The following is a 26922-nucleotide window of genomic DNA, read 5'->3' as shown; positions in this document are numbered from 1 at the left end:
CTCCCTTGTCCTGCTGCCCACACTGCTCTTGAGCCAGCCCAGGATGCCACTGGCTCTGCTGCCCACCTGGGCACTGCTGCCTCCTCTTCAGCTCCTCTCTCCCAGCACCCCCAGCTCCCTCTCTGCCTGGCTGCTCTCAGCCACTCTGTCCCCAGCCTGTAGAGCTGCTTGGAGTTAAGATAGTGAAGGTGAGGCTCAAGAGGACAACCTCCTCTGGGGGAGGATGTCCCTGGTGACTGCAGGGGGCTTGGACTGGATGACCTTTGGAGGTCTTTACCAACCCAAACTCTTCTGTGATTCTGATTTGATTCTTTGCTTAGAGAGATGCTCCAGGGCTGTGCCCTGATCTTTCAGAGGCCCAGAGGGACCAGGCTGGGCAGCCTGAGAGGATTTCACTCTGAGCCCTGTTTTCAGATGGGATATTTTTGCAGGAGGAGCTGCAGTCACCCTTGGTAGTTGTGGGAAACAAAAGGAGCAGACACAGGTGGAGTTGTGTATCCAAATATTCTTGCCTCTGCACCCAGCAACTCTCAGCCACTCTGCACAGCAGAAGGGATCCCAGCCCCAGCAAGCACAGTGGTGAAAGCCCTAAATAAATAAAGCAGCAGCCCTGTGGCCCATTGATCACTTTGGCTTCAGCTCACCCTCTTGGGACACAGGAGGTGCTGTCTGCAGGCTGAGCTGGAGACCTCCTCATGCCACCAAGGGCAAAGGTTGGCAATGTCTCTGTGAGCTTCTTCCAGCCAAGCAGGGCTGCAGCTCCAGAGGCCCCAGTGGGATGCCAGCAGGGGCAGCCTGCCCCAGGCTCACCACATGGGCACAGCACTCAGCTCCCAGAGCCCAGCTGCTGCTTTTGCCCAGCTCCAGGCTGGGGTTTTGTTGTCTCAGAGCTGCTTTTGCCTTCCAGAACTCACACCTCAGAGCCACCTTGCTCTGAGCACAAGGCACTGAGGGGTTGCTGTGTGGCCTCTGCAAGAGGTCTCACTCCAGCTGGGTTCATGGCTGCTTTAGCAGCTTAGCACAGCACCAGCAGAGGGGTGGTGAGGGTAGAGCAGCAGTTGCAGCACAACCACAGCGTTTGTGTCCCTGTGCCTTGGTAGGTCAGCAGGGGAGAAAACCCTGCTGAGGTGAGTGCAGAAACCAGCACTAAAGCTTCTTGGGCCTTGCTCAGGGCTCCTTGCTCAGTGTCTTGGCTCAGGTGTCCTTGTTCAGGCTCCTTGCTCAGGTTCCTTGTTCAGGTGTCCCTGCCATGTAGCTGGATGTCTCCAGCACTTCCCAGGCACACCACCCAGGCAGGACCCTCTAGCTCCTTGACATGTAATGTGCATGCTCGTAGCCTTTGAACTCAAACTTTGGCTGATGCATTCCCTCCCCATGAGAGGTTTGGAATGCCTCACACAGCACCCCGGCGGCGGGAGGCGTCCCTGCTGCCTCGGTGTCGCTGTCCCAGTCCCAGTCACTGGCGATGCCTTCATCTTCTGCCAGCTGCAGCGGCGGGGAGGGAGCGAGGAGCTGGCCGCTGGGCTGCTCCCGGCGCTGCGCTGTGCCTCCCCACCGGGTGTGCAGCTCAGCTGCCCTCTGGTAACACCTGCAGTGCAGAGCCTGCCCCTGGGCCCCGAGGGTGGCACCGCTGCCCTCAGTCAGCGTCTGAAGGGGGGTCACATCCAGGCATCCCTCCCTGTCCATGTCACCCTGTGCTGGGAATCTGACGTCAGTGAGAGAGATCCTTCCCAGAGAGGAGCTGTGAGAAAGGGAAGACTTCTCACTGGCCTGGGATCCCGAAGTGTCCACCTCACTCTTTCCCACGGGAAAGAAAGTAAACCCCAAGGCACTCAGGTCAAGCTCAGACTGACTCCCCACTGAGAGGTCTCCAGTACCAGAGTCCAGGCTGGTTTTCCCCTGATCTGCTCTGGGTGGGTGGCAGGTGAGATGTCTCTTTGGAAAACGAAGCAGTCCAGTGTATGGGATGAAAGTACTGCTGCCTTCCTCCTCCTCCTCCTCCTCCTCTGATGATGATAGGAAAGAAGCCACCTGTGGCAAGCTGTGCCTTGCTGAAGCTTTGTTTGCCTTCCTTTGGGACACTGCAATCTCCGTGCAGATGAGATGGTCCCTGGAGAACTCCTTTGCACTGAGCTCACAGTGGAAGTCTGCTCCAGCAGCTGTCAGAGGAGATAAATCCTACCAGGGGAGAGAATCAGTGAGTTAGTGATGCTCTGGGAAGAAAGGTTTGGAAATGGGAGAGCAGAGTTCCAGTGGCACAGCTGGGAGCTCTCCCACTCCTCCCCAGTTACCCTCTGAACATCAGCCAGAGTCGCTGAACCATGGGAGCACAGAGCTGGCAGGGCTGGAAGGGAACACAGGGAGCATCCAGTTCCAACCCCTCTGCCATGGGCAGGGACACCTGTGCTGCTTTGAGGCTCACTGGAATATCTTAACGGGTAAAATGAGATGCTAGGCTGTGAGGAGGAAACAGAGCTGAGGGCTGCTACACTCACTGGGAGTGTACAAGCAAGGACACAGACACAGATCAGGGAGTCTGTGGGGCTCTGCTGGGGTCTGTGTTTCTCCCTGGGCAGCTTCTGTGTCACTAATCCTTCTGCTTCTAACCCCCCTGCCTGATCCTCCAAACTCTCCTGGCACATAAGGCAGACTCTGGGGTAAGGTAGAGGGGTGGGAAGAAGGCGGAAGGGTGGTTGGGAGCCCCTCCTGGGGGCTCTGGTTTCTGGGGAGCTGCTGTGTTTCTGCATTACCTTTAACTTGTGCACTGCTGTATAGAGCTGTAAGTAGTTGTAACCTGGGACCTTGTGCTCAGCTGTGAATGTAAAACTTCATTCCTTGGCTCCCAGCTGGCTGAGTCTAGTCTAGGTGAGCTCATAAGAGTAGGGGGGCAGGTAACTCCCAAACCATCACAACACCTCACACTAGATCAGGTTGCTCAGAGCCACATCCAGCCTGGCCTTAAGCACCTCCAGGCTTGGAGTTTCCAGCACCTCCCTGAGCAACCTGCTCCAGAGTCTCACTCCCCTCAGGGTGAAGATCTTCCTAACATCCAATCTGACTCTACCCACTCCTAGTTTTGCTCCATTCAGGAGAGGACCCCCAGGTTTGAGCCATACCAAAGTCTGAGGCATCTTCTTCTGCTTAGCATCTTGTTTCAGCAGGCAGACAACGAAGAGGCTGCTCAGAAAGCTGAGCAGCACCAGCACAGGGATGCTGGCAGCAAATGGGAGCTCCCATTCCACTGCTGAGGAAGGAAAAGACAACCAAAGTCTGCTGTTGCTGGCACAGTTTATGGTCAGAAGAGGCTCCCTGAGTCAGCTTTTCCCTCAGAAAGCTCAGAAGGCTCAAGGTCCTTATTTGACAAATGCAGAGGAAGGAGAAGAAACCTCCCTGGGGTCAGGCTCTAAGAGCCAGAGCCACAACAAGCACTGGCAGCAGGCACTGCCTGGCCAGGAGCAGGCCAGGCTGGGGCTCCAGGCACTGCTTTGCAGGAGAAATGGGAATACTGCCAATCTTTCTTGGTGAGCACAACTCCAGCACAGTATTTCACCAGCTCCAAACTGTTCCAGGGTTCCTGCAGGGAGCAGAAACCTTTCCCTAGCACACCCAAGCAGTTCTCTTGGGTGGTTTGGAGTTTGAGGGTTTTCAGGTGGGGGAGGGGGTGTTGAAAAGCTGATTTGGGTAGAAATCTTTGCCTTGCCCCAGTCCCCATTTGATGTCTGAGCAGCTCCTTTCCCCAGCAGGGCCATACCTTTGTGGTTTAGCAGCACACAGAGTGGTTGGGAGAATTTGCTGTACTTGAAGTGAATGCTCTGGTAGGAGGCTCTGGCACTCAGGCAGTAGTTGCCTCGCAGTGCAGTGGTGTTGATGGTCACTGCTGCCTTCCTGGAGTTCTGTTCATATGTCCTCTGCTCACACACAAAACGAGCAGAGGGTTGGGGAGAAGATTCTGTCATTAGCTGGGGAGGGTTCCCCATCTTTGTTTACCCTATAGCATGGTTTGGGTTGGAAGGGACCTCCAAAGGTCATAGAACCATAGGGGTGCTGGCAGAGAGGAGCTGCAGAGGAGGCAGCAGTGCCCAGGTGGGCAGCAGAGCCAATGGCATCCTGGGCTGGCTCAGCAGCAGTGTGGGCAGCAGGACAAGGGAGGTTCTTCTGCCCCTGTGCTCAGCACTGCTCAGGCCACACCTGCAGTGCTGTGTCCAGTTCTGGGCTGCTCAATTCCAGAGAGCTGTTGAGGTGCTGGAAGGTGTTGAGAGAAGGGCAGCAAGGCTGGGGAGGGGCCTGGAGCACAGCCCTGAGAGGAGAGGCTGAGGGAGCTGGGGCAGCAGGGACACCTCCTCCAGCCCAGCCTAGCACCCAGCCCTGCCCAACCAACCAGACCATGGCACTAAGTGCCCCAGTCAGGCTTGGCTAAAACACCTCCAGCCACAGCCACTCCACCACCTCCCTGGGCAGCCCATTCCAATGCCAATCACTCTCTCTGCCAGGAACTTCCTCCTCACATCCAGCCTGAACCTGCCCTGGCACAGCTTGAGGCTGTGTCCCCTTCTTCTGTTGCTGGCTGCCTGGCAGCAGAGCCCAACCCCACCTGGCTACAGCCTCCCTGCAGGCAGCTGCAGACAGCAATGAGCTCTGCCCTGAGCCTCCTCTTCTGCAGGCTGCACACCCCCAGCTCCCTCAGCCTCTCCTCACCAGCCCTGTTCTGCAGTCCCTTCTCCAGCTCCCTTGCCCTTTCCCTGGACACACACATGGATACTTTCCCCTCTGCCTTTGGTCTCCCTCTGCTTTGGCTGGCTCATTTTCTCAGGCTTTCAACCCAGTCCCTCCTTGCCCAGAAACTGGAAACTATTTCATTTAATCTTCATTTAGCCTAAACAGTGTCACTGCTACTGACCTTGTCCTCAGACCCAGCTTCCCACAGGTTCAAGTCATACATCCAGAGCAGGTTCTGCACACAGGGGGGCAAAGGGAAGGAGGCATTCACCTGGATCGAGTTCTTCTCCATGCTCAGCTTCAGCTCTGGGGGAGCCAATTCCACTGCAATGGAAGGTGGATGCTGGCTTGTGCCTCAGCTTCACTGAGCTAAGGCTCTTCTCTGACTGCTCTGCACTTAGAATCACATTGTCGGGGCTGGGAAGGACCTCAAGGATCATCCAGTTCCAATCCCCCTGCCATGAGCAGGAAAACCTTTCCAGTTCCAATCCCAATCCCACTACCACGAGCAGCAAAACCTTCCCCTAGATCAGATTGTCCAGAGCCACATCCAGCCTGGCCTTAAAAACTTCCAGGGATGAGGCTTCCACCACCTCTTTGGGCAACCTGCTCCAGTGTCTCACTCTTATGGAGAGGAACTTCTTCCTTCTGTCATCTCCTGAGAGAGGAAGGAAAGGGGGAGGCAAAGGAGGAGCTTTTCTGCTCTAGCATCACCCCTCTGGCACCCAGAAAGCTTGCAGCCAGTGTGCACCCAGGGCATCAGTGGCCACATTCTGACCCTCACTACCAAGTTAATGTGCACATGGTGCTGGCTCCTTGTCGCTTCTGCTCACCCAGAGCCCTGCCACAAGCTGCTGGTCCCTCTCTCTGCGGCGTGTGGCCTGCTCCTGCCGGCACTCCTGGAGCTGTCCTTTCACCCAGGCTGCAGCCCAGCAGCCACTCACCGTCCAGATGGTAGCCTTTGAACTGGGACTCCACCCATGGCGACTGGCAGCGTCCCCAAGCAGCTTTCACTCTTCCTCGGACTTTAACAAAGTAGTTTGGGAGCTCACAGGTCAGGTTGCAGGAGGTTCTGTGGATGTTTTTGCAGTGAGGAACCTTCAGCCACTTTTTCTGCTGCTGCATGCTGTGAGGAGAAGCAAACACTCCAAGCCATGAGCCACACTGCTTTGATACAGCGTCCAGAGCAGGGCAGGGAACCTTCTGCAGGATGGCTACCAAATCTGGCACAGGCTGCCCAGGGAGGTTGTGGATTTCCCCTCCCTGCAGGTGTTCAAGGCCAGGCTGGATGAGGCCTTTGAGCAATCTGGACTAGTGGGAGGTGTCCCTGCCCAGGGGGACTGGATCTGGATCATGGAATCAGTCAGGGCTGGAAGGGACCACAAGGATCATCTAGTTCCAAACCCTGCCATGGATGATCTTTAAGGTCCCTTCCAACCCCACCTATTCCATGGATCTCTGAAGCTTGCTCATCTTGGAGCACTTCACAGATGGATAAGAACTGAGTTTTGGTGAAAGGATCTTCATTAGAATCCTAGAGAGGCTCAGGCTGGAAGGGAGCTCAGAGATCATCGATTCCAAGCCCCTGCCATGGGCAGGGACACCTCTCAACTCTACTCAGCTGCTCAAGGCCTCACTCAGCCCAGCCTTGAACACCCCCAGGCAGGGGGCATCCACAGGCACTCTTTTATCAGCCATCCTCCAAGCACTTACCTCTGATACCTCACAGTGTAGGTCACACCTGCTGGGGAGCCTTCTCCTGGAGCCCAGGTCAGGATCATGTCAAAGTCCTTTGAGAGCAGCGTAACGTTCTGAGGGGCAGGGAGCTTAGCCTGACCTGGTGGTGACAGCAGGGGTCAGGAGGTTGGTGAAGGGTGCCAGAGGGCCACAGAATGGGTTTGAGTTGGAAGGGATTTCTAGAGGTCATCTGGTCCAACCTTCCTGCAGCGAGCAGGGACATCCCCAGCTAGATAAGGCTGCTCACTCTGCTCTGGCTGCAGCCCAGGCTCTGCTTGCTCTCTGTGCTGCCAGAGCACACTGACAGCTCACACTGAGCTTCTCCTTCACCAGCACCCCCAAGTTCCTCTCCTCAGGGCTGCTCTCAAGCCAGGCACTGCCCAGCCTAGATTGGTGCCTGGCATTGCCTCGACCCAGCTGCAGGACCACCCTGCTCTAGTTTCAAACCATTGCCCTTGTCCTACTCCTACCAGCCCCGGGAGCAGTCCCTCCCCAGCCTCGTTCTAGGTACTGCTTGCTTTCTGCAGGCGCTGAGATGCTGCTCTAAGGCCTCCCAGAACTTTCCTTTTCCCCTTCAGTGAATCATTCCCTTTCCCCTGCCCCAGCTGTGCCCATCCACACCTCTCCTCACCCGGCAGAGCCAGGCGCAGGGTGCCCGAGTCGCAGACTGTACCTGCGGCCGGCCGCAGCAAGCAGAGCGCCACCAGGACGCCGGCTGCCCAGCAGGACATGCCAAAGCGCAGCTCCGCCGCTCCAGGCAGCCTTTGTCTTCCTTGCTACCTTCTCATCTCGCTGCTGTGCCGCCCCGCACGCCCCCGGCTGGCAGCGACCGCTCCGCACGGCCCCGGCTGCGCTTCCCGGAACGGCCCCGGCGCAGCGAAGCGGGCAGGGAGCGGCGCAGGGGCGCTGGGGTGGCAGCACAACGCCCTCCAGTGTAGCACAGCTGATCTCTGCCCCAGGCTGGCTGCCGGCACGGCCGAGCAGGCTGAGCTGTGCCCGCTGGGATCCCTCAGGAAAAGCCTGACCTTTGGAATTCGCCTCTGGGGCTGTCAAAGATAACAGAAACCAAAGAAGCTTTTATTGCCCGAGAGAGCCGAGAACAGCCCAGCAATAATAAGCCCCAGCGTGTGATGTTGTGACAGCCTGGTGTTTGCAGCTGGGCAGGGCTTTCGCCTTCACTTGCAATCATGAATCAGTCAGGGCTGGAAGGGACCACAAGGATCAGCCAGCCCCAGCACCCTTGCCGTGCCCAGGGACACCTTACACTAGAGCAGGCTGCCCACAGCCTCATCCAGCCTGGCCTTAAACACCTCCAGGGATGAGGCTTCCACCACCTCCCTGGGCAACCCCCTCCAGGCTCTCCCCACCCTCATGGTGAACTTCTGTTAGCAGGGTGACAATCACAGAATCCCAGAGTGGCAGCTGGGAAGGGGCCCCAGGGATTGCCTGCTCCAACCTCTCCAGATGATGCTGGAATTGCAGTGAGCTGGCTCAGCTCTCTGGCAGGCTGAGCCTTCAAACTGCCCAGTGCAGGGCAATCCACTGCTGCCCTTGGGAGATGATTCCAGTCTCTGACTGGTCTCATGGTGAATGCCAGGGGGTTTACCAAGGCCAAGGGCAGGTTCTGCACTTTGGCCACAACAACCCCAAGCAGCACTACAGGCTGGGGACAGAGTGACTGAGAGCAGCCAGGCAGAGAGGGAGCTGGGGGTGCTGGCAGAGAGGAGCTGCAGAGGAGGCAGCAGTGCCCAGGTGGGCAGCAGAGCCAATGGCATCCTGGGCTGGCTCAGGAGCAGTGTGGGCAGCAGGACAAGGGAGGTTCTTCTGCCCCTGTGCTCAGCACTGCTCAGGCCACACCTGCAGTGCTGTGTCCAGTTCTGGGCTGCTCAATTCCAGAGAGATGTTGAGGTGCTGGAAGGTGTTTGGAGAAGGGCAGCAAGGCTGGGGAGGGGCCTGGAGCACAGCCCTGAGAGGAGAGGCTGAGGGAGCTGGGGGGGTGCAGCCTGCAGCAGAGGAGGCTCAGGGCAGAGCTCATTGCTGCCTGCTGTAGCCAGGTGGGGTTGGGCTCTGCTGCCAGGCAGCCAGGAACAGAACACAGGGACAGTCTTAAGCTGTGGCAGGGCAGGCTCAGGCTGGATGTTAGGAGGAAGTTGTTGGCATTGGAATGGGCTGCCCAGGGAGGTGGTGGTGTTGAAGCCAAGCCTGTCTGGGGCACTTAGTGCCATGGGTGATAGGTTGGACTCGATGATCTTGAAGGACTTTTCCAACCTGATTAAGTCTGTGAAACACTTCCTTCTGCCCCTAGCTTTAGGCTGTCCCAGGAGAAGCCGAGGGCTGTGCCGGTGCCCGGGAGGGCTGTGCCGCGAGGTGTCGCTGCCTGCCCGGCCAAGGGCTCCGCAGCGCCGCATCCTCCGGCAAGCCCCCGGCACCTCCCGACGGTGCCCTGCATCGGTCTCCTCCTCTGGAGAGCCTCCAAACCCGCCTGGGCATGGCACTCACAGGCTCGCAGGATGTTAGGGGTTGCAAGGGACCTCCGGAGATCATCGACTCCAGTCCCCTGCCGGAGCAGGACCATAATCTAGCTCAGGGCACACAGGAACACATCCAGAGAAGGAGACTCCACAGCCTCTCTGGGGAGCCTGTTCCAGTGCTCTGGGACCCTTCCAGTAAAGAAGTTCTTCCTCGTGTTGAGGTGGAACCTTCTGTGCTGTAGTTTATGTCCTTTGCTCCTTGTCCTTTCACAGGGCACAGCTGAGAAGAATTTGTTCCCTCCTTGACCCCCAGCCCTCAGATATTTATACTCATGGATTAGATCCCCTCTAAGGCTTCTCTTCACCAGACCAGACAGCCCCAGGTCCCTCAGCCACTCTTCAGCAGCTTTGCAGCCTTCCCCTGGACTCTCTCCAGCAGGTCCCTGTCCCTCGGGAGCTGGGCAGCCCAGAACTGAACCCCAGTACTGCAGGTGAAGGTCAGAGCCTCCTGTGCTTCATGGCCATTCAAAAGCCTTTTTACCCTGAGGCACTGCACACTTGTGTGAAGCTAAATCGTCCCCACTCAGCATCACCCCAGGACTATTCCACCACCTAAGGCAGCTGCTTGGAAGCAGACACACTCCCGGGCAGCCTGCTCCGACTGGCCCTGCTGCAGTGGGGGTGGGGTTGGACTGGATGACCTCCAGAGGTCCCTTCCCAGCCCCTCCCGTGCTGGGGTGCTGGGGGTCTGTCGTTTTTAACGGTGAGCACTGCACCTGTGGTGCACACACTGGAGGTTTGCTCTCCTCTCTGGGTAGCCTTCCTCTCTGGCCTGCTGTCCAGGCAGGCACTGCCAGGAGCAAGAGTTGTCAGCCTTGGGTGCAGGGCAGGAGACATCACTGCAGCCAGAGGTGTGCTGGGAGCCTGCTGGGGACTCTCCTGGCCTGTGATGAGTTTTAATCTGTGGTGACAGGACAGGGCCAATGGTTTGAAACTAAAGCAGGGAAGACTTAGACTGGACATAAGGAAGAAGCTCTTGACTGTGAGGGTGGTGAGACAATGGAATGGGCTGCTCAGAGAAGCTGTGGATGCCTCATGCCTGGAAGTGTTTAGGGCCAGGCTGGATGAGGCCTTAAGCAACCTGGGCTAAGGGCCCCTGTGGCAGGGGGTTGGAACTGGAAGAGCTTTAAGTCTATGAATCTGTGACTTTGTGACTGCAGGCAGAGCTGTCTGCTGCTGCTGCTCAGGACCATGCTGCCTGCTGCTGCAGAGAGCTGAGCTTGCTAATACTCTGCATTGCTGGGCAAACCATGGCACTGTGCCTGTGCTCTCCCATGGAGCAGAAGCGTGTTGGGATGGGGCTGTTGCTCCTCAGGGCAAAGCCTCATTTCTAGGTGGGTCTTTGCATGCTGCTGTAGCAACTGAGGGCTCCTGGGGCACTCTCCATGTGCTGCCTGTGTGCAGCAGGTGATTCAGAGCATGAGGGCAAACCCTGCAACCTCTCCTGAGTCAGGCTGATACCTTCTCTCCTGGAGGATGGGCACTGCAGGAAGTGCAGCCCTAATCTAGTGAGGAAGGCAGAGTTTGGGCTGTGGTTTGGTTTTGTGAAACCCTTGGAGGCAACAGGCAGCATCAGGCAGTGTCACATCAGCTCCTTCCCTTTGCTCTCACCCCGCCCAGGCAGGTGTGCTGTGAGCTGGGGAGGGTGCCTGAGCCCCACGGGATGGAAAACGGAGCAGGACATTGCTGGTGAGAATGGCACCAGGGAAACAACCCAAGCACTGAGCCCTAGGCATGGCCAACCTTGCTGATGTGCTGCTCCACACTGCAGGAAGCTCTCCAGTCTGTCTTGGAACAGCCTCCACATGCAGCCTCCTGCAGCTGATTTGTGTTTCTTTCTGAGGGGTTAAGAACTTCTCCTCTTTTACAAGCAGATGTGTTTGGAGAAGGCTTTTATTGGAACACTACAAAGTTTCAACTCAGTGCTTTTGGGGAAGGAAAAAACCTTCCACTTCTGCAGGACAAAACTCATTCTGCCCTAGCAGAGTCCTGTGCTGGGTGAGGAGGCTCAGCCTCGGTGGATGCTGCAGGTGGGGAGAGGAGGTGGCAGTGGTCACAAACATTCTGGGCACTGCTCAGGGAGTGAGGGTTGCATTTCCCAGCAGCTCTCACTGAGTGAGCTGAAGAATTTCTGAGGGGAAGGTGGTGCAGATAAAAATGATGTTGAAGGGAGGGTTTGCCTCAGAGCTTTGTAAGCGACTGACTAAGACCTTTAGTCACTCAGCTCTTCAAATGGCCTTTTGCTCTCCTGCCATCTAATTAACTTCTCTGCTCCACTCAGGCTGTGATGCTGCAGACAGCTCTGGCAGCACCTGCTGAGCCTCAGCACGGCCCCTGCCTCCTGCCAGCTCCGTGCTGGCTATGGCCTCTGAGGCAGCCCACACCCCACGCAGCATTCTCACTCCCCCTCCTCCTCCTCCTCCTCCTCCTCCTCCTCCTCCTCCTCCTCCTCCTCCTCCTCCTCCTCCTCCTCCTCCTCCTCCTCCTCCTCCTCCTCCTCCTCCTCCTCCTCCTCCTCCTCCTCCTCCTCCTCCTCCTCCTCCTCCTCTTCCTCCTCCTCCTCCTCCTCCTCCTCCTCCTCCTCCTCCTCCTCCTCCTCCTCCTCCTCCTCCTCCTCCTCCTCCTCCTCCTCCTTCTCCTCTCTCCAGCACCTAGCCCTAGATCCCTCTCCACACAGATGTGTGCCCAGGAACCAAGGCACAGAAAACAGGAGTCACTTCCCCATAGCAGTTCAGAGGCATGAGCCCAGGGCTTGGCAGCTGGAAGGTCACTTCTTTGCCTTGGGAAGCTTCCTGCAGAGCTTCCTATCAGAGGTTCCACCTTCCAGCAGTGTGGGGTTGCTTTTCTTGGCTCCGTGTCTCTGTTTCTGGAGGTGGTGGAGCTGATGTAAGCCTGGGCACACAAATGGGCAGTGTGGGCTTGCCTGTAGAGCTGGGCAGAGTCAAACCAGAGGGCAGAGGAGGAAGACTTCCTTCAACATTCTGCACCACCTGTTTGGAGAAGTGAGTGAGCACGGCAGGGTCTGAAGACAAAAGCCTCTTTAGCCCCAGACTAGACAAAACCTCTAATCTGAAACTGAAAGTGAGACCTCAGCCAGCCCCAAGCACTCCTCTGGAAACCACTGGCAGCTTTGGAGGGGGACAGGCTGCTGCTCCCCCAGCACAGTCATGCTTAGGGCAGGGGCAGGGAAGGTCCAAACAGCTCAGAAGTCACTAAGTTTGGAAAGGGAATGGGGGGAGGGAATGGGATGGGCAAGGACCAGAATGCTGTGGAGAAGCAAGAGGTTAAAACCCCCGCGGAGCTGAGTGCTAACTGCAGCGAGTGTCCCCCTGCCCCAGCCAGGGCAGCCTGTCACCAGGGGGAGACCAGAATGGGTTTGCTTTGTTTCCAAAGGAGGCTGAAAAGGCTTAAAATGAAAAGCAAAAGCACAGCCACGAAGTGCCCCACACACAGGTGCTGTGAATCCTTTGGTGCCCTGCCTGTTTCCTGCCGGGCAGGGCTCTTGGGGGCTCCGGAGGCTCTGGCCGCACGCCGCAGCTGCGCTGGCACCGCTGCTGGCAGAGGCTCACTGTGTCAGGGGTTTGCGTTCCACATCCTGCTCCTGCACGGTGAGGAGAGCGCAGTGACCTGCCAAAAACATCTGGTTCCATGTTTATGGGATGCCCAGAAGGCTTCGTCCCCCTTTGTAGCAGCAGTGCCTCACACCGCAGCTCCCAGATGACCTCCTTTTGCCCTTGCCTGTGACCTGCTCTCCGTGTGCAGCTCTGTGGGGTGCAAGCACTTCGCTGCTCTGCCGAGATCCTCCTGCAGCCACCCTCCCTGGGCTGCACAACGGCTAAGGCAGCAGCTCCCCTCTGGAGCGGGGGCAGCACTCCTGGCAGCTGCAGCCCAGCTGAATCCCTGCATCCCGCAGGGACCAGTAAAGCAAGGGGGAAAGCATCAGCCCTGGTCTAACTCGGCTGACTTGGTCCTGCCAGCAAGCAGAATCTTTTACTGCCACAAGTGGCACAGATCTGTTGGAGTCTGAACCACAGGCAGGCAGACAGGGCTGGGTGCTAGGTTGGACTGGATGAGCTTGGAGGTCTCTTCCAACCTGGTTGATTCTGTGATTCTATGATCTGCTAGAGACAGCTCAGTGGAGAGCCTCTAAGTTGAAGGGGTGCCAGGAACATCTCCCTTAGGAGGAGAGGCTGAGGGCCCTGGGGCCGTTGAGCCTGGAGAAGAGCAGCCCCAGGGGAGATCTGATCAGTGCTTGTATATAGCTAAAGGGTGTGAGGAGAATGGGACCAGACTCTTCTCAGCTGTGCCCAGGGACAGGAGAGGCTGGGCAGGACAGGACAGGGGTGAATGGACACAGGCTGGAACCAAGGAGGTTCCACTTAAATAAAAGGAAAAAAGATGCTTTCCTGTGAGGGTACCAGAGCCCTGGGGCAGGCTGTCCAGAGAGGTGGTGGAGTCTTCCTCTCTGGAGGGATTCCAAACCCCTCTGGACGTGATCTGTGTGGTTCAGTCTGGGTGTCCCTGCTGTAGCAGGGGGATTGGACTCGATGATCTTCAGAGCTGCCTTCCAGCCCCTACCATTCTGTGATTCTGTGGGTCCCAGCCTGAGGTCAGATAAACCTCTGCCTTCCCTCTCTGCCTGCCCAGGCTTTGGGGCAGGGACCTGGGCTGGTGCTGCTTGGGCAGAGGGCTCAAGCTGTCAGCCCCCAGCGCCGCTGCTCCTCTCCCGTTGCCTGGAACCTGTCCCTTCCCCTTCCCAGCGCCTTTGTGCTCATGCTGAAAGCAGCTGGGGAGCCTGCCTGGGCTTGCAGCAGCAGTGAAACTCCTGTGCACAGAGACTCAGACATGTGCTAGCCCACAAGGAGCAGATACAACAACACGGGAACCTCCCGGGGGCACCAGGCCTCCCGAAACCCCCAGCCCTCAGCGTGGGAAAGGCGCTGGGACCCTGCGTGTCCCGGCAGACAGACACAGCCTGCACCCCAGCAGCCTGCCTGCTGCGCTGCCTGAGCCGAGCTGTGCGCCTGGGGTCACCCACAGCTCTTGCCTGCTTGCTGAGCTGCTGTCCCCCTGCCTGCTGCCAGCACTTTCTGCCTCTGCTCAGGGCTGTGGGATCGCAGGGTCACAGGATCAGAGGATGTCAGGGGTGGAAGTGACACAAAGAGCTCATCCAGTCCAAGACCCTGCCAGAGCAGCACCACACAATCGAGCTCAGGGCACACAGGAACACATCCAGACAGGCCTGGGAAGGCTCCAGGGAAGGAGACTCCACAACCTCTCTGGGGAGCCTGTTCCAGTGCTCTGGGACCCTTCCAGGCAAGAAATTCTCCCTTGTGCTGAGCTGGAACCTCCTGTGCTGCAGCTTCCATCCACTGCTGCTTGTCCTGTCCCAGGGAGCAGTGAGCAGAGCCTGTCCCCCCCTTTTGACCCTCCTGGGATGCAGAGGGACTGACCCTGGCTGTGAAACTCTCTCCTGCATGGGCAGGGGATGCAGAGAGCTCTGCAGTCACCTTTCAAACAGGAAAAACATTTTACCCTGTGTGTGTTTAACCCAGTGGTAGAGTGGGAGCACAGCTGAGGAGGAGGAGTATGGAATCATGGAACTGTTTATGTTCCATCCAACCTAAACCTCCCCTGCTGCAGCTTGAGGCCATTTCCTCCTCTCCTATCATGTAACAACTCCCAGCTGGCTCCAACCTCCTTCCAGGGAGTTGTGGAGAGCAGTGGGGTCTCTCCTCAGCCTTGTCTTCTCCAGACCAAACCATCTCAGTTCCCTCAGCTGCTCCCCACAAGACTTGCTCAGCCTTAAGGACCCTTCACCACCTTCCTTGCCCCTCTGAGGCAGTGATGTGGAGAGGCCCTGTGTGGTCTGTGCCTTTCATTTGGACACCACCAGGAGAAGAGGAGTGGATGTGCAGGAGTCCAGGGAGCATGGCAGAGCCTGGCCACGGCTGTGGGATGCTCTTCCCCAGCAGTCAGCAGTGGCAGCAGCTTCCTGGTGGGGTGGGGAGCCTCTGTTTGAATGTTTGCAGTGTTTTGCATTGCTGCATTTGGATGCCAGAGCTGTAGAAGTTAATTAGGCAGATAACTAATTAAAGGCTTCTCCCTTTTATTGTTGCCAGCTTGCAATCCAGAGAGGGGCTTGTGTCAAAGTCAGCCCAGCCTCACATCCTAGTGTGATAAACCATTCAGGATCCAGTCACATGTTCAGGAGACTGGTGAGGGAAAATCCCATCCCTGCTGGGGGCAGTAAACGTCCCAGGTCCAGGCAGCTCCACAACGACTGCCCTGGCTTGGGATGTCTCTCCAGAGGGGCTCCTGCTGTGGAGGGGAGGGCTGCAGCCTGGAACTGAGCATGCAGGACAGGGTTTACAAGTGCCAACAGACACTGTGATGTTGGAGGGGCTCCCATGAGGGTGACACGGCCTTGAGGACCTGTTTTGATCTCCCTGGGGAAGGTCCAGGGTGTGGTTTCCAGGGCTCTGAGCTAAGAGGGGATGCAGCTTGCGAGGCTGTGCTGCTGGCTCCGCAGCTCTCCTCCTCTGAGAGGGTCCCCATCTGTGGAGGGCTCTCACTGGAGCAGAGGAAGGTCTCTCTGGACAAGCAGATGTTGCCAGTCCCCCCTGCACAGCAGGGTCCTGGCATGGCTGATTTTCATCACCAGCAGCTGCACATTGGCACTGCTGCGGGGCAGAGGGGTAGGAGAGCGCAGCAGGAGCCTCAGCGGCATCCTGACCTGACAGTTGCTGGGGTCATTTTGGCCTTAGGGTATGTGCAATTAGAGGGGTGGAGGGTAGGAGAGCTAAGATGAGGCTGAAGGCAGCTCAGCTCTGGCCAGCAGCCAGCAGACGTGCTGTAAGCAGGTGGCACAGGCCCAGCATTTCCAGGAGGGCTCAGCGCCCATCCGAGCTCAGCAGAGGGGCCCAAGGCTCCAGCAACGCTTTTGCACAGGGTCTGAGCTCTTGTGAAATCCCAACCTGGCTGAGGCTGGTTGAGTGTTTGAAATTCCACCCAGCTGCCTGTCCCTCCCTGCCTCCCTCCCCACTGAAGAAGAGGAGAATTGAGCAACTTCTGCCAGCGCTGCTCTCCTGCGCGGCTCACGTCCTCGGCAGGGCAGGCACCCAGAGGAGTCACTGAATGGGTTAGGTTGGAAGGGACCTTAAAGCTCAGACAGTTCCAACCCCCTGCCATGGGCAGGGACACCTCCCACTCGACCAGGTTGCTTCATCCAACCTGGCCCTGGACACCTCCAGGGAGGTTGTGGAGCACAGAAGATCAAAGATCACATTGGGTGCTTCTGTGCTCCACAACCTCCCTGGGCAACCTGTGCCAGTGTCTCACCACCCTCCACCTGTGCCAGTCTCTCACCACCCTCACTGCAAAGAGTTTCTCCCTAATCCCTAGGCTCAATCTGCCCTCCTCAGTCTTAAATCCACTCCCTCTCCCCCTGCCACTCCAAGCCGTTGTCAAAAATCCCTTCCCTGCTCTCTGGCAGCCTCCTTCAGGCACTGGCAGGTTGCTTTAAGGTCCAGCTAGAGCCTTCTCTTCTGCAGGGTGAACAACCCCAACTCTCCCAATAGGGGAGGTGCTGGTTTCACCCAGCAACTTGCTGCCTTCAGAGAGGGGAAGGCTTTAAAGGTTGGCAGCTTTGATGACATGAGTGCTGAGATCAGGCCCCTGGCACCCATCTATGCCAGATGAGGATCTGGCCAGAGTCCCGACAGCGGCAGAAAATGCTTCCACCCCCGCCACTATCAGGCCCAGCCCTCAGATGACAAGAGCTTAATTTAAAGGCTCAATCTCTTGTCTGAACAGCTCCCTCCCTCTCTCCCTCCCCCACTCTGATGAGAGGAAAATCTTCGGAGAGGCACCCAGGCGAGTGGGAAAGCTTTGGAGAGAGCTGTCTCTTGCCCTTTAGCCATCCAGAGAGGAAGAGCTCATCTGAATGAAATGAGGATCAATCAGAGGAGAGGCATGGGAAAAGCTGGGAAAAGGAGCCTCCAGTGATGTATATTCATGGGGGGGAAAAACCTCCCCCAGACATGCAGAAGCTTTGATGAAAACCCTCCCAGCTGTGCTGTGCCTTTGAAGTGACACAGCAGAAGTGGATTCACGATTAGCCGAGAGATAGAGGCAGATGAGCTCTCAATCAGCTGAATCCTTCTATTCAGGGGAGCCTTTAAAGCTGACTTTTTATAGCTCCTTCCAACATTAATGAGAACCTCAGCGTCCTCCTGCCCTGCTCCCTCCCCCACCCCACCCTAGATAACCTCCAAAGCCAGAGCTCACACTCCCAGAGGGCAGGGGGTGAGGTGGCCCTGGTGTGTGTGCTGCAGAGGGGAAGAGCCCTGAGCAGGCAGGGGGAGGCTGGTGGAAATGGCTTCTTTTGGGTTCTGCTGCTGGGTTTGGTTTTACCAGAGAGTAGGCTCCAGAGATGCCATCACACAGCTCATGTCAGCCTCACACAGCTCCAGCAGCAGCTTGGTTCATCTCCTGCCTGCTCCCCCAAGCTGAGTCTCTAAGAGCTGAATCTCAAACCTCTGCTCTGGTTCTGGAGCTGAGCAGTGTCAGGGCTGCTTCCACCCGGGAGAGCTTTTGCATGCAGGGGGTGGCAGGGATGAGTCCCCAGCACAGCAGTGTCCAGCAGCATCTGCTGCCCCAGGGCTGAACCTCATCTGCTCAGCTTCCTGAGCTCCCAAAGCCTGTGAGAGCTGTTGGAGGTGGTTTTTTTTCCCCACTGCTGGAAAGCTTCTCCATTCATAAGCACAGTGGAAAGGTCAACTCCTGCTCAAAGCCTGCTCAGAAATGCACTTTCACTTGGCCTTGGCTTATCTGGGCTGGCTGACAGCATAAACACAAAGCTCTGAATGCTCCTCCTGTGAAAAGCACCCAGGAAGCCAGAGCCAAGCTGCTTTCTCCCTGGCACTGCCCCTTGCAGAGAGTGGCTCCCTCCCAGGGCCACTTAATGGCAAGGGGCAGATGCAATCAGCCAGGTGCTGTCTGGCTGCAGGCCTGGAGGTGTGCTGGCAGCTGCAGCTGGTCACAGCCTCTGCCGTGCTGCAGTGGCACTGCCAGGCTGCTCTCTTTTCACCCTGCCAGGGAAGTTGAGAGAAAAGTCAGCAGGCAGTTTGGATGCTGTAGGAAACCAACCTGGGAATGGCCAGGGACAAAACCAAGCCCTGCTCGAGAGCCGAGTTAGCCGAGCAGGGGCACTGCTGGGGGGGCCTGCACACTCCCTGCTGCTTTGGCTGGGCTGGTTTCGTGCCCTGCAGCCAGTGCACAGCTTTACCACGTGCCAGTGATTTGACATCCCAGAATGGCAGCTGGGGAGGGCCCCCAGGGGTCATCTGCTCCGACCTTCCCCAGCTGCTGGTGGAGTCGAGCTGAGCTGGCCCAGCACCCTGGCGAGCTGAGTCGCAGGAGCACCCAACGGAGGAGGCTCCACTGCTGCCCCTGGGAGATGACCCCAATGTCCAACTCTTCTCATGGGGAAATATCTTCTTCTGGGGTCCAGTGGGGATGTTCCCAGCAGTAGCTTGTCCCCATCCCCTCTTGTCTTCTCCGCGGGACTCCTCATAGAAAGGGAGTCTCCTCCTTCTCGGCATCCACCCTTTATGTGCTGGTCCACGGCCATAAGGTCTCCTCTAAGCCTTCTCTCCTCAAGGCTGAGCAAGCCCAGCTCTCAGCCCCTGAGAATCACCCTCCAGCCTCCTCTGGCGACCTGGCACTATGCTAAGCCTCCACCCAAGAGGCTGCACCTGCCCAGGCTCTTGTTCTTCCTCTTCAGTGCCAGCGGCACTTGGGCACTTGCAGCCAGCAGCGAGAGAGTCCAGCTGAAGGCACTGAGCTGCTGCTGGCTCTGCACTGCAGCACCCCAGGAGACCTCACTGCCACCCCTCTGAGCTCTCCTAAGCTGCTAGGAGCTCAGGCTGGCTTCCCTGAGTTGCCACTGTGGAGATGAGCTCTGAGAGTCCCACATCTGAAAGGCCTTCACTTTAGACCTTCTTCTTTCTTCCAGCCTAGACCAGCTCCAGTCCCAGCCTTTGGCTACTACAGTGAGGAGTGAGGAAGTGATGAGTGGAGGAGGCTCCTGGCATGACCATTAGGAAATGCCTCACAGCACCAAACCTTCCTTCCCTGTGAGAGCAGAGGAAGCTCCTCTGGCCTCCACCTGTGGTGCAGAGTGGAGCAATAGCTGAGCAGAAGTCTTGCCCAGCCTGTTTGAAGGCATCCAAGAGCTGTTGCTGCATCCCGCAGGAGTGGAAGTTGTTCTCCCTGCTTCCTTAGGGCAGGTAGGGATTTCCTGGAGCTGTCCTTTAGGAACTGCCTGTGTCCCAGCTGACTCAGGTGCCAGCTCAGCACCCTGGTACTGCTGCCACCAGGTGTGTCCCTGCCTCATGCTGCCTGGTCCCCAGGCCACAGCAGCTCTGTTCCTTGGAGCCAGCCTGCTGTGGGGTGAAGGTGTGGAGAATGAGGAGAGGAAAGTTGTGCCAGGGCAGGCCTAGGCTGGGTGTTAGGAGGAAGTTGTTGGCAGAGAGAGTGATTGGCATTGGAATGGGCTGCCCAGGGAGGTGGTGGAGTGGCTGTGCCTGGAGGTGTTGAAGCCAAGCCTGGCTGGGGCACTTAGTGCCATGGTCTGGTTGGTTGGGCAGGGCTGGGTGCTAGGTTGTGCTGGAGGAGCTTGGAGCTCTCTTCCAACCTGCTTGATTCTGTGGTTCTGTGAAAAGGAGCTCAATCCCACCTGGAATCCTGACATTCCCACCTGGAATCCTGAGCTGCTGGCACCTCAACCTGCAGAGGCTGTTTGCTGAAGGACAGAGCACAGCTACCCACACTCTGCTATTGTCCTGGGCACAGATCCCAGGGGGTCTCGCAGCAAACGGGCCCAAACCTCTGCCCGTCCCACAGGGACTGCTCTCTCTGTGCCATGGGCACTGCTGGGCAGGCTCTGCCTCCCCCATCACAGAACAAACCCTCTGCAAAATCTCTCTCTTGGGAAGGGCAAAGCTTTGTCTGCTCTGTGCTGTGCTCATGCATGAGATCCTCAGAAAGGCATCGGATGCCTTCCCCTTGCACCAGCCAACACAAATGTCACGTCTTGAGAAAGTGAAATGAAATCTGCAGTGTCCTCTGGGGCAGGCAAACACCATCCCAGGGCAGGTTTGAAAGGGGCCTCCGAAGTTTCAGTGCCTGGCTGCAGTTCCAACCCTTCTTGAAAGGCACCAAGGGGGAAAATCAGGACTCAGCACTTTGAGTCTTTTTTTTACGGTGGGTTTTGTAGACACAAAGACAACTTTGGATGCCTGCCCTGAGCTCTGCTCAGCCCAGACACACAAATGTGGCAGTTTAAACCTGCTGATGTTTGTTCAGGCTCTGCAGGCTGAGTTCCCTGACAGGAGAGTGACTGCTGACACCCAGGGGGGTTGGCCAGGGAGATAAGAGGGATTTCAACCCCTGGAGAGTAGCTTTGTCCTTTACCAAAGGATTCTGCAGGAAAAGCTTTGGAAGAACCTTTTCTGCACTAGTTTGTGGCCCAGCCCAGAGCAGAATTGTGTGGAAAGCAGGGGAACAGCAAGGGCTGGCTTGATGTAGAACCATGGAATCACCAAGGGTGGAAAAAAGAGCATCACAAACAGGGCAGGAGAGGGGATTCTGCCCCTTGGCTCTGCCCTGCTGAGACCTCACCTCCAATCCTTCCTCCAGTTCTGCTGTCTCCAGCATCAGAAGGACACAGAGCTGCTGGGGGAGTCCAGAGGATGCCACAAAGATCAAAGATGAGCCAAGGGCCAGGACAGCTCTGCTGTGAGCACAGGCTGAGGGAGCTGGGGGAGTGCAGCCTGCAGAGGAGAAGGCTCCAGGGGGACCCCAGAGGTGCTGCCAGTGCCTGAAGGGATCCTGCAGGAAGGCTGCAGAGAGACTTTGCATGAGGGTGTCTGAGACAGACCAAGGGGGAATGGTTTGGAGCTGAGGCAGCTGAGGCAGAGCAGGGTTGGACTGGAGCTGAGGATAGAGTTCTCTAGGGGCAGGGTGGTGAGAGCCTGGCCCAGGCTGCCCCGGGAGGCTGTGGCTGCATCCTGCCTGGAGGTGTTCAAGGCCAGGCTGGATGAGGCCTTGAGCAGCTGAGTCTGGCTGAGAGGTGTCCCTGGGCATGGCAGGGAGGTTGGAACAGAGGAGCTCTGAGGTCTTTTCCAACCTGAGCCATTCCAGGGCTCCACAATCCAGTCCAACCACCAACCCAGCCCACTAACCCACGTGCCTACGTGTTTTCTCCCACCTCCACAGGTGGTGACCTCCCTGGGCAGCCTCTTTCAGTGCCTGACCACTCTTGGCAGAGTCCCCATCCCCAGAGGTGCTCCAGAAGCCTGTGTCCCTGGCACCTGTGCCCGTGGTTTAGTGCCCGGGGCAGTGCTGGGTGGCTGCTTGGGCTGGCTGACCTTAGAGCTCTTTTTTCAGCTGAAAGACTTCTCTGTGTGGCATCAGCCTCGGCTCGGAAGGGTCTGCAAAGCTGCCTTGGGGCTGGCAAAGCTGAGCTGTCCTTGCCCCCCCCCAGCCCTGCCTGCCGCAGCTGCTGCCAAGCGGCGCTGGGGTTGCGCCACGCCGGGGCTGAGTCAACGCCCAGCAAGAGGCAGCGCTGCCCGCGGCCGAGGCTGCTCATTACCTGCTCCAATTAGCCCCCACTTCATTAGCAGCAAGAGGGCCACTCGGGGCAGCGTGGGCGGCAGGAGGATGCTGCCTCCGCTCCCCGGCGCTGGTCGCTGGTTTCTGTGGCTCTGCAGACAAACAGCCGCACCCCGGGCGCCTGCGGGGCCGGGCAGGGCAGGCAGCGCCCCCGGGCACCGAGCAGCGCCCCCGGGCACCGAGCAGCGCCCCGGGCACCGAGCAGCGCCCCCGGGCACCGAGCAGCGCCCCGGGCACCGAGCAGCGCCCCCGGGCACCGAGCAGCGCCTCCGGGCACCGAGCACCTGCCGCTGCCCACCGGGGAGCCACATCCGCTGCGGCCGCGCTGCTGGCTCCGACCGGCGTGGGGAGGAAGCCTCTGCCGCTGGGCCGGGGGTGGCGAACCTGTGCCCGGGTGGGCACTGCGGCAGCCTGGCAGCTGCTGGCTGCGCTGTGCCCCTGGGCTGAGATGCTTCGTGCGGCTTAGCTTTCCTCTTTGCCCTTCCGCTTCGCTCTTCTTCCTCTTCCTTTTCCTTCCTCTTCCTTTTCCTTCCTCTTCCTTTTCCTTCCTCTTCCTTTTCCTTCCTCTTCCTTTTCCTTCCTCTTCCTTTTTTTTTTCCTTCCCCCCTTCTCTCCTTGTTCCTTTTCCTTCCCTCCCTTTCCTTTCCCTTTCCCCCCTTTCCCCTTCCTTTTCCTCTTTCTCTTGGCTTTTTTCTTTTCCTTTTTCTTTCCCTTTCCTTTCTTTTTTCCTCTTTTATGCTTTTTCCTTTTTGTCTTTTTTTTTTCCCCTCTTGTCCTTTCCCTTCCCTGGGAGGCAGCCTCTGGCCTGCACTGGGCTGCCTGTTGTGACAGAGAGTTTCCAGCAGACAGACCTGTAGCTGTGAGCTGTGGGCTCAGCTAGAACCGAGGAGGATCAGGAGGCAGTGACTTTACCCCTAAGGATACTCACAGTGCCATACCTTAGCTGCATCCAAACCTTAGCCCTTCTGCAAGCAGTGAGTGCTGAGCAGGCTCTGTTGCTGCCTTTGCCAGGCTTACATCGTCTTCCCTGGGACAAAATCCCAGCTGAGAGCAGCCCCCAGCAGGGAGAAGTGCACTGTGAGCAGAGCTTGTCCAGCTGCAGGGGAATTCGTTAGGATCAGGAGGGATGAAGTTATCTGCAGGGCAGAGCTGTTCCCAGGGCACCTCCTCAGTGGCTTTTTACTGGGGGGTGTAATTTTCTGGGGTGTTACTTCTCACTGTGTGGGGGGGAAATTCTGTTTCAGGCCTATTCCTTTGGCCACTGAGGTTGCAAGGCTCTGGTGTAGGGGCTCTGGTGGAAGTGGCTCTGCTGGCCCAGGAGTGCAAAGGGCTTTGGCATTCACCTGCAGCTCCTCCCCTATCCTGACCCTTTCTCCTGCCTCCCTTTTGGCAGCTGCTCACCAGGAGCTGAGGGTGAGGAGCCACTGGCACAGGGTGCCCAGGGAGCTTGTGGATGCCCCCTCCCCAGGGGTCTTCAAGGCCAGGTTGGATGAGGCCTTGAAGAAACTGGGCTGGTGGGAGGTGTCTCTGCCCATGGCAGGGGGGCTGGAGCTGATCTCCAAGGCCCCTTCCAACCCAAACCATTCCCTGAATCTCTGAGATGTTTTGCTCAGCCTCTGTTAGGCAGCAGGCTTGGGAAGGCAGCAGGCAGGACTTCTCCAGCATCATTTCCCCCTCCTGGTAAAATTGCATTTATTGAATGAAAAATGAGTTCACTTTAGCCAGAGTGAGTTCACCACAGCTTGAGTGAGTTCACTGCAGCTTGAGTGAGTTCACTACAGCCTGAGTGAGTTCACTACAGCTGTGCTGAATTCACCACAGCTCAGCTGAGTTCACTACAGCTACATTGAGTTCACTACACCTAAATTAATTCACTACAGCTAAACTGAGCTCACCACTGCTAAATTGAGTTCACTACAGCTACACTGAATTTACTGCAGCTCAGGTGGGTTCACTAGAGCTAAATTGAGTTCAGCACAGCTAAATCAAGTTCAGTACAGCTCAGGTGAGTTCACTACAGCTACATTGAGTTCAGCACAGCTAAATCAAGTTCAGTACAGCTCAGGTGGGTTCACTACAGCTAAATTGAGTTCAGCACAGCTAAATCAAGTTCAGTACAGCTTAGGTGGGTTCACTACAGCTAAATTGGGTTCAGCACAGCTAAATTGAGTTCACTACATCTAAATTAAGTTCAGTACAGCTCAGGTGAGCTCACTATAACTGAAGTGGCTTCACTGCAGCTCTGGTGAGCTGGGGTTAACACCAGCTGTGCTTTCCAGCCCTTCTCAGACCACCAAGGCCCAGCCCTCTGGTTGGTGCTGATGCATCACCGCTGACAGCAGTAATTTTTAGTGACAGATACAGAAATGTCCTTAGGGAAAAGACAACAGTGACAGAGGTTTCCTGTGGGAAAAAGATCCTTTTCTCCCCTTTCTTCTTTTGTCTCTCTCTCTGTGTCTCTATGTCTCTGTGTGTCTCTATGTGTCTCTCTGTGTCTCTGTGTGTGTCTATGTCTCTGTGTCTCTCTCTGTGTCTCTCTCTGTGTCTCTCTCTGTGTCTCTGTGTCTCTCTCTGTGTCTCTCTCTGTGTCTCTCTGTGTGTGTCTCTCTGTGTCTCTGTGTGTGTCTCTCTGTGTCTGTGTGTGTCTCTGTGTCTCTGTGTCTCTCTGTGTCTCTCTGTGTCTCTGTGTCTCTCTCTGTGTCTCTCTCTGTGTCTCTCTCTGTGTCTCTCTGTGTCTCTGTGTGTGTCTCTCTGTGTCTCTGTGTGTGTCTCTCTGTGTCTCTGTCTCTGTGTCTCTGTCTCTGTGTCTCTCTCTGTGTCTCTCTCTGTGTGTCTCTCTGTGTCTCTGTGTGTGTCTCTCTGTGTCTCTGTGTGTTTTAAAGTGCTTCCACCTGTTCTGCTCGCTGTCTTTAGGGGTGGTTTCTCCACGCACTTCCCAAGGCTCCCAAGCCCATTCATTTCACCACGGCTCAAGGTCACTCCACATCTTCCAAGGAACAATCCCTTCCAGGGCCAGCTGGCAGTGATCTCCACTGGTGCTGGATCCCAGTGCCAAGCCAGTTGTGGTCTGTGTTTGTTGCAATCGTTGGGAAGACCACACCTGGCTATGAAACATTGTCCTTTGCATAGCAGCTGATACTGTGAGTTAAGCTGAGTTGCACAACGAGGGCTCTAATCTCGCCCGGGGAGATCTCATCAGCTCTGAGTCAGAAGCATCTCAGGGGCAGGAGAATTTGGGGGTTTTGGCATAGAAAAAAACTTAAAAGTTAAGAAAAATTTGCATGCATGCAAATGGGTTTCACATCCTGATCCCCCTGCCCCCTGCCGAGTGACCCCCGTGCTGGGGAGGTGTCCACTGGGTGCAGCTGTTTGTGGATCCCAGGCTGGATGAGGCTGCTGCTGCTTGCAGCACCTCACAGGGCAGTAAACAAAGGGGAGGAGACTCAGAGGGCAGGGTGAGGGTTACAACAGGGAGAGATCCTGAGATTCACCTGTTGCACAGCCCAGGAACCCAAAATGGTCCTGACAAAACACCAGTGCCAGCTGCTGCTGCTGCCCTGAGCCCGGCATGGCCATCAGTGCTGAGCTGCCCATGGCCAGGCCCTTGGTCAGGAGCCTCAGCTGCCAGCAGCAGATGAAGTTGGCAGCCTGGAAGTCCACTAGGGCTTAATAAAATCATGGAAGCATGGAATGGCAGGGTCTGAAGCTCTGGACATCACAGAGTCCCTGAGCTGGTCGGGTTGGAAATGCCCTGGAAGATCATCGACTCCAACCAGCAGCCCAGCACCACCATGGGCACCAAACCCCAAGTAAGTGCCATGGCCACAGGTTCCTTGAGCACTTCCAGGGCTGGGGAATCCACCACCTCCCTGGGCAGCCTGTGCCAGTGCCTGACCACTCTTGCAGAAGAGAAAATGTTTCCCATAGCAAACCTACCCCTCCCCTGGCACAATTTCAAGCCATGTCCTTAGCTTTGACCTGGAAATTGTTGCTCTTCTCAGCTCTTTGAGCTCCTCCAGCCTTGGTGCCATTCCCACAACATGGTGAAAGGGAAGAAAACAGTTAACTGCTACCCTGACTGCCCTGCTTTGTGTCCCCTGCTGTAGCAGTGGCAACTGTTACCTCTTGATAGTAAGGTGCAAGTATCTCAATGGGAAACTTAATTGCTGTTGTAGTGGTGTCTGCAGTGCCAGCCTGTTGGAGCTGCTCAGGGCAATCACAGAGTCCTTCAGGCTGGAGAAGCCCTTTAAGGTCATCCAGTCCAAGCCTTAACCCAACACTCCCAAGCCTGCTGCTAAACCATGGCCCTCAGCAGCACAGCTCCAAGGCTCTCTGGCCCCTCTGGGGAGGACAATCCACACCCTCCCTGGGCAGCCTCCTCCAGGCCTTGGCAACCCTTTCATTGAAGGATTTACTCCTGAAGTCTTGCAACCCAGAGGCAAGCAGGGCCTGGGCTGCAGCCAGAGCAGGGTGGGCAGCAGGGCAGGGAAGGGATCCTGACCCTCTGCTCTGCACTGCTGAGACCCCACCTGGAGTACTGCACCCAGTGCTGGAGCCCCTGGGACAAGAGGGATGTGGAGGTGCTGGAAGGGGTCCAGAGAAGGGCCAGGAGGATGAGCAGAGGGCTGGAGCTGCTCTGCTGTGAGGAGAGGCTGAGGCAGTTGAGGCTGTGCAGTCTGGAGAGGAGAAGGCTCCAAGGTGACCTTCTTGTGGCCTTCCAGTGTCGTAAGGGGGCTACAAGAAAGCCTCCCCTGCAAGATGCCTCCTGCTCTTGTCAGAAGAGCCCAACCCCTCCCCAGCTCCAGCCTCCTCTCAGGGAACTGCAGAGAGCAATGAGGTCTCCCTCAGCCTCCTCTTCCCCAGGCTGGACACCCCCAGCTGCCTCAGCTGCTCCTCTCCAGCCCTGTTCCCCACACCCTTCCCCATCTCTGGACCTGCTGCAGCCCTTCGGTGTCCTTCTTGCAGTCCCTGTCCTGAAGAGAGTGCAGCCACCACGGGAAGTGCCACCAACCTGTCCTGTCCACGTCACCTCTTGCTTCTGCTCCGGGAGAGTGATAAACGGCAGCGATTTGGGTGATAACATTCCTGGAGTTGGTTTTGATCAGGGCAGTGACTGAGATCTCCTGCCCTAATGGGAGGTTGTTGCTCCCTATCTGATCAGTGCTGCTGCGGGAGGAGGCTGAGGACGCATGGAGCAATCCTTTGTTTTGTTTCCAGCCGGCGAAGCCCTGCAGAGGAAATGCCAAAGCCTCCTGCTGCT

The 26922-nt window shown here is 57.1% G+C and overlaps 2 protein-coding genes across 2 annotated transcripts in view; one reads left to right on the top strand and one right to left on the bottom strand.

Moving 5' to 3' along the window:
* GRHL3 (grainyhead like transcription factor 3) overlaps nucleotides 1–26922 on the top strand; it is a 123169-nt gene that overhangs the window by 38443 nt on the left and 57804 nt on the right. The gene's annotated exons all lie outside the window — the stretch shown is intronic.
* On the bottom strand, nucleotides 491–7196 carry IFNLR1 (interferon lambda receptor 1). The gene is made up of 7 exons (XM_064172526.1): nucleotides 7127–7196; nucleotides 6430–6553; nucleotides 5661–5842; nucleotides 4898–5040; nucleotides 3752–3908; nucleotides 3117–3244; nucleotides 491–2178 (listed from the first exon to the last, which is right to left on the bottom strand). Exons 1-7 carry the CDS (start codon nucleotides 7182–7184, stop codon nucleotides 1303–1305), a joined length of 1668 nt encoding a protein of 555 aa, XP_064028596.1. The 5' UTR covers nucleotides 7185–7196; the 3' UTR covers nucleotides 491–1302.

Source organism: Pogoniulus pusillus, chromosome 37 (genome assembly GCF_015220805.1).
Source record: "Pogoniulus pusillus isolate bPogPus1 chromosome 37, bPogPus1.pri, whole genome shotgun sequence".
In the NCBI taxonomy this organism is placed as follows: domain Eukaryota; kingdom Metazoa; phylum Chordata; class Aves; order Piciformes; family Lybiidae; genus Pogoniulus; species Pogoniulus pusillus.
Note: the sequence above shows the minus strand (reverse complement) of the source record. Positions and strands in the feature narration are given on the sequence as shown.

Bases quoted from the DNA above. Each gene is read 5' to 3' on its own strand.
- IFNLR1 (XM_064172526.1), bottom strand. From the start codon at position 7,184: ATGTCCTGCTGGGCAGCCGGCGTCCTGGTGGCGCTCTGCTTGCTGCGG. The intron at 5,041-5,660 runs GTGAGTGGCTGC...CTTCCATTGCAG, and splicing joins CAAAGGCTACCATCTGGACG to TGGAATTGGCTCCCCCAGAG. The intron at 3,245-3,751 runs GTATGGCCCTGC...TTCCTTCCTCAG, and splicing joins TGTGCTGCTAAACCACAAAG to CAGTGGAATGGGAGCTCCCA.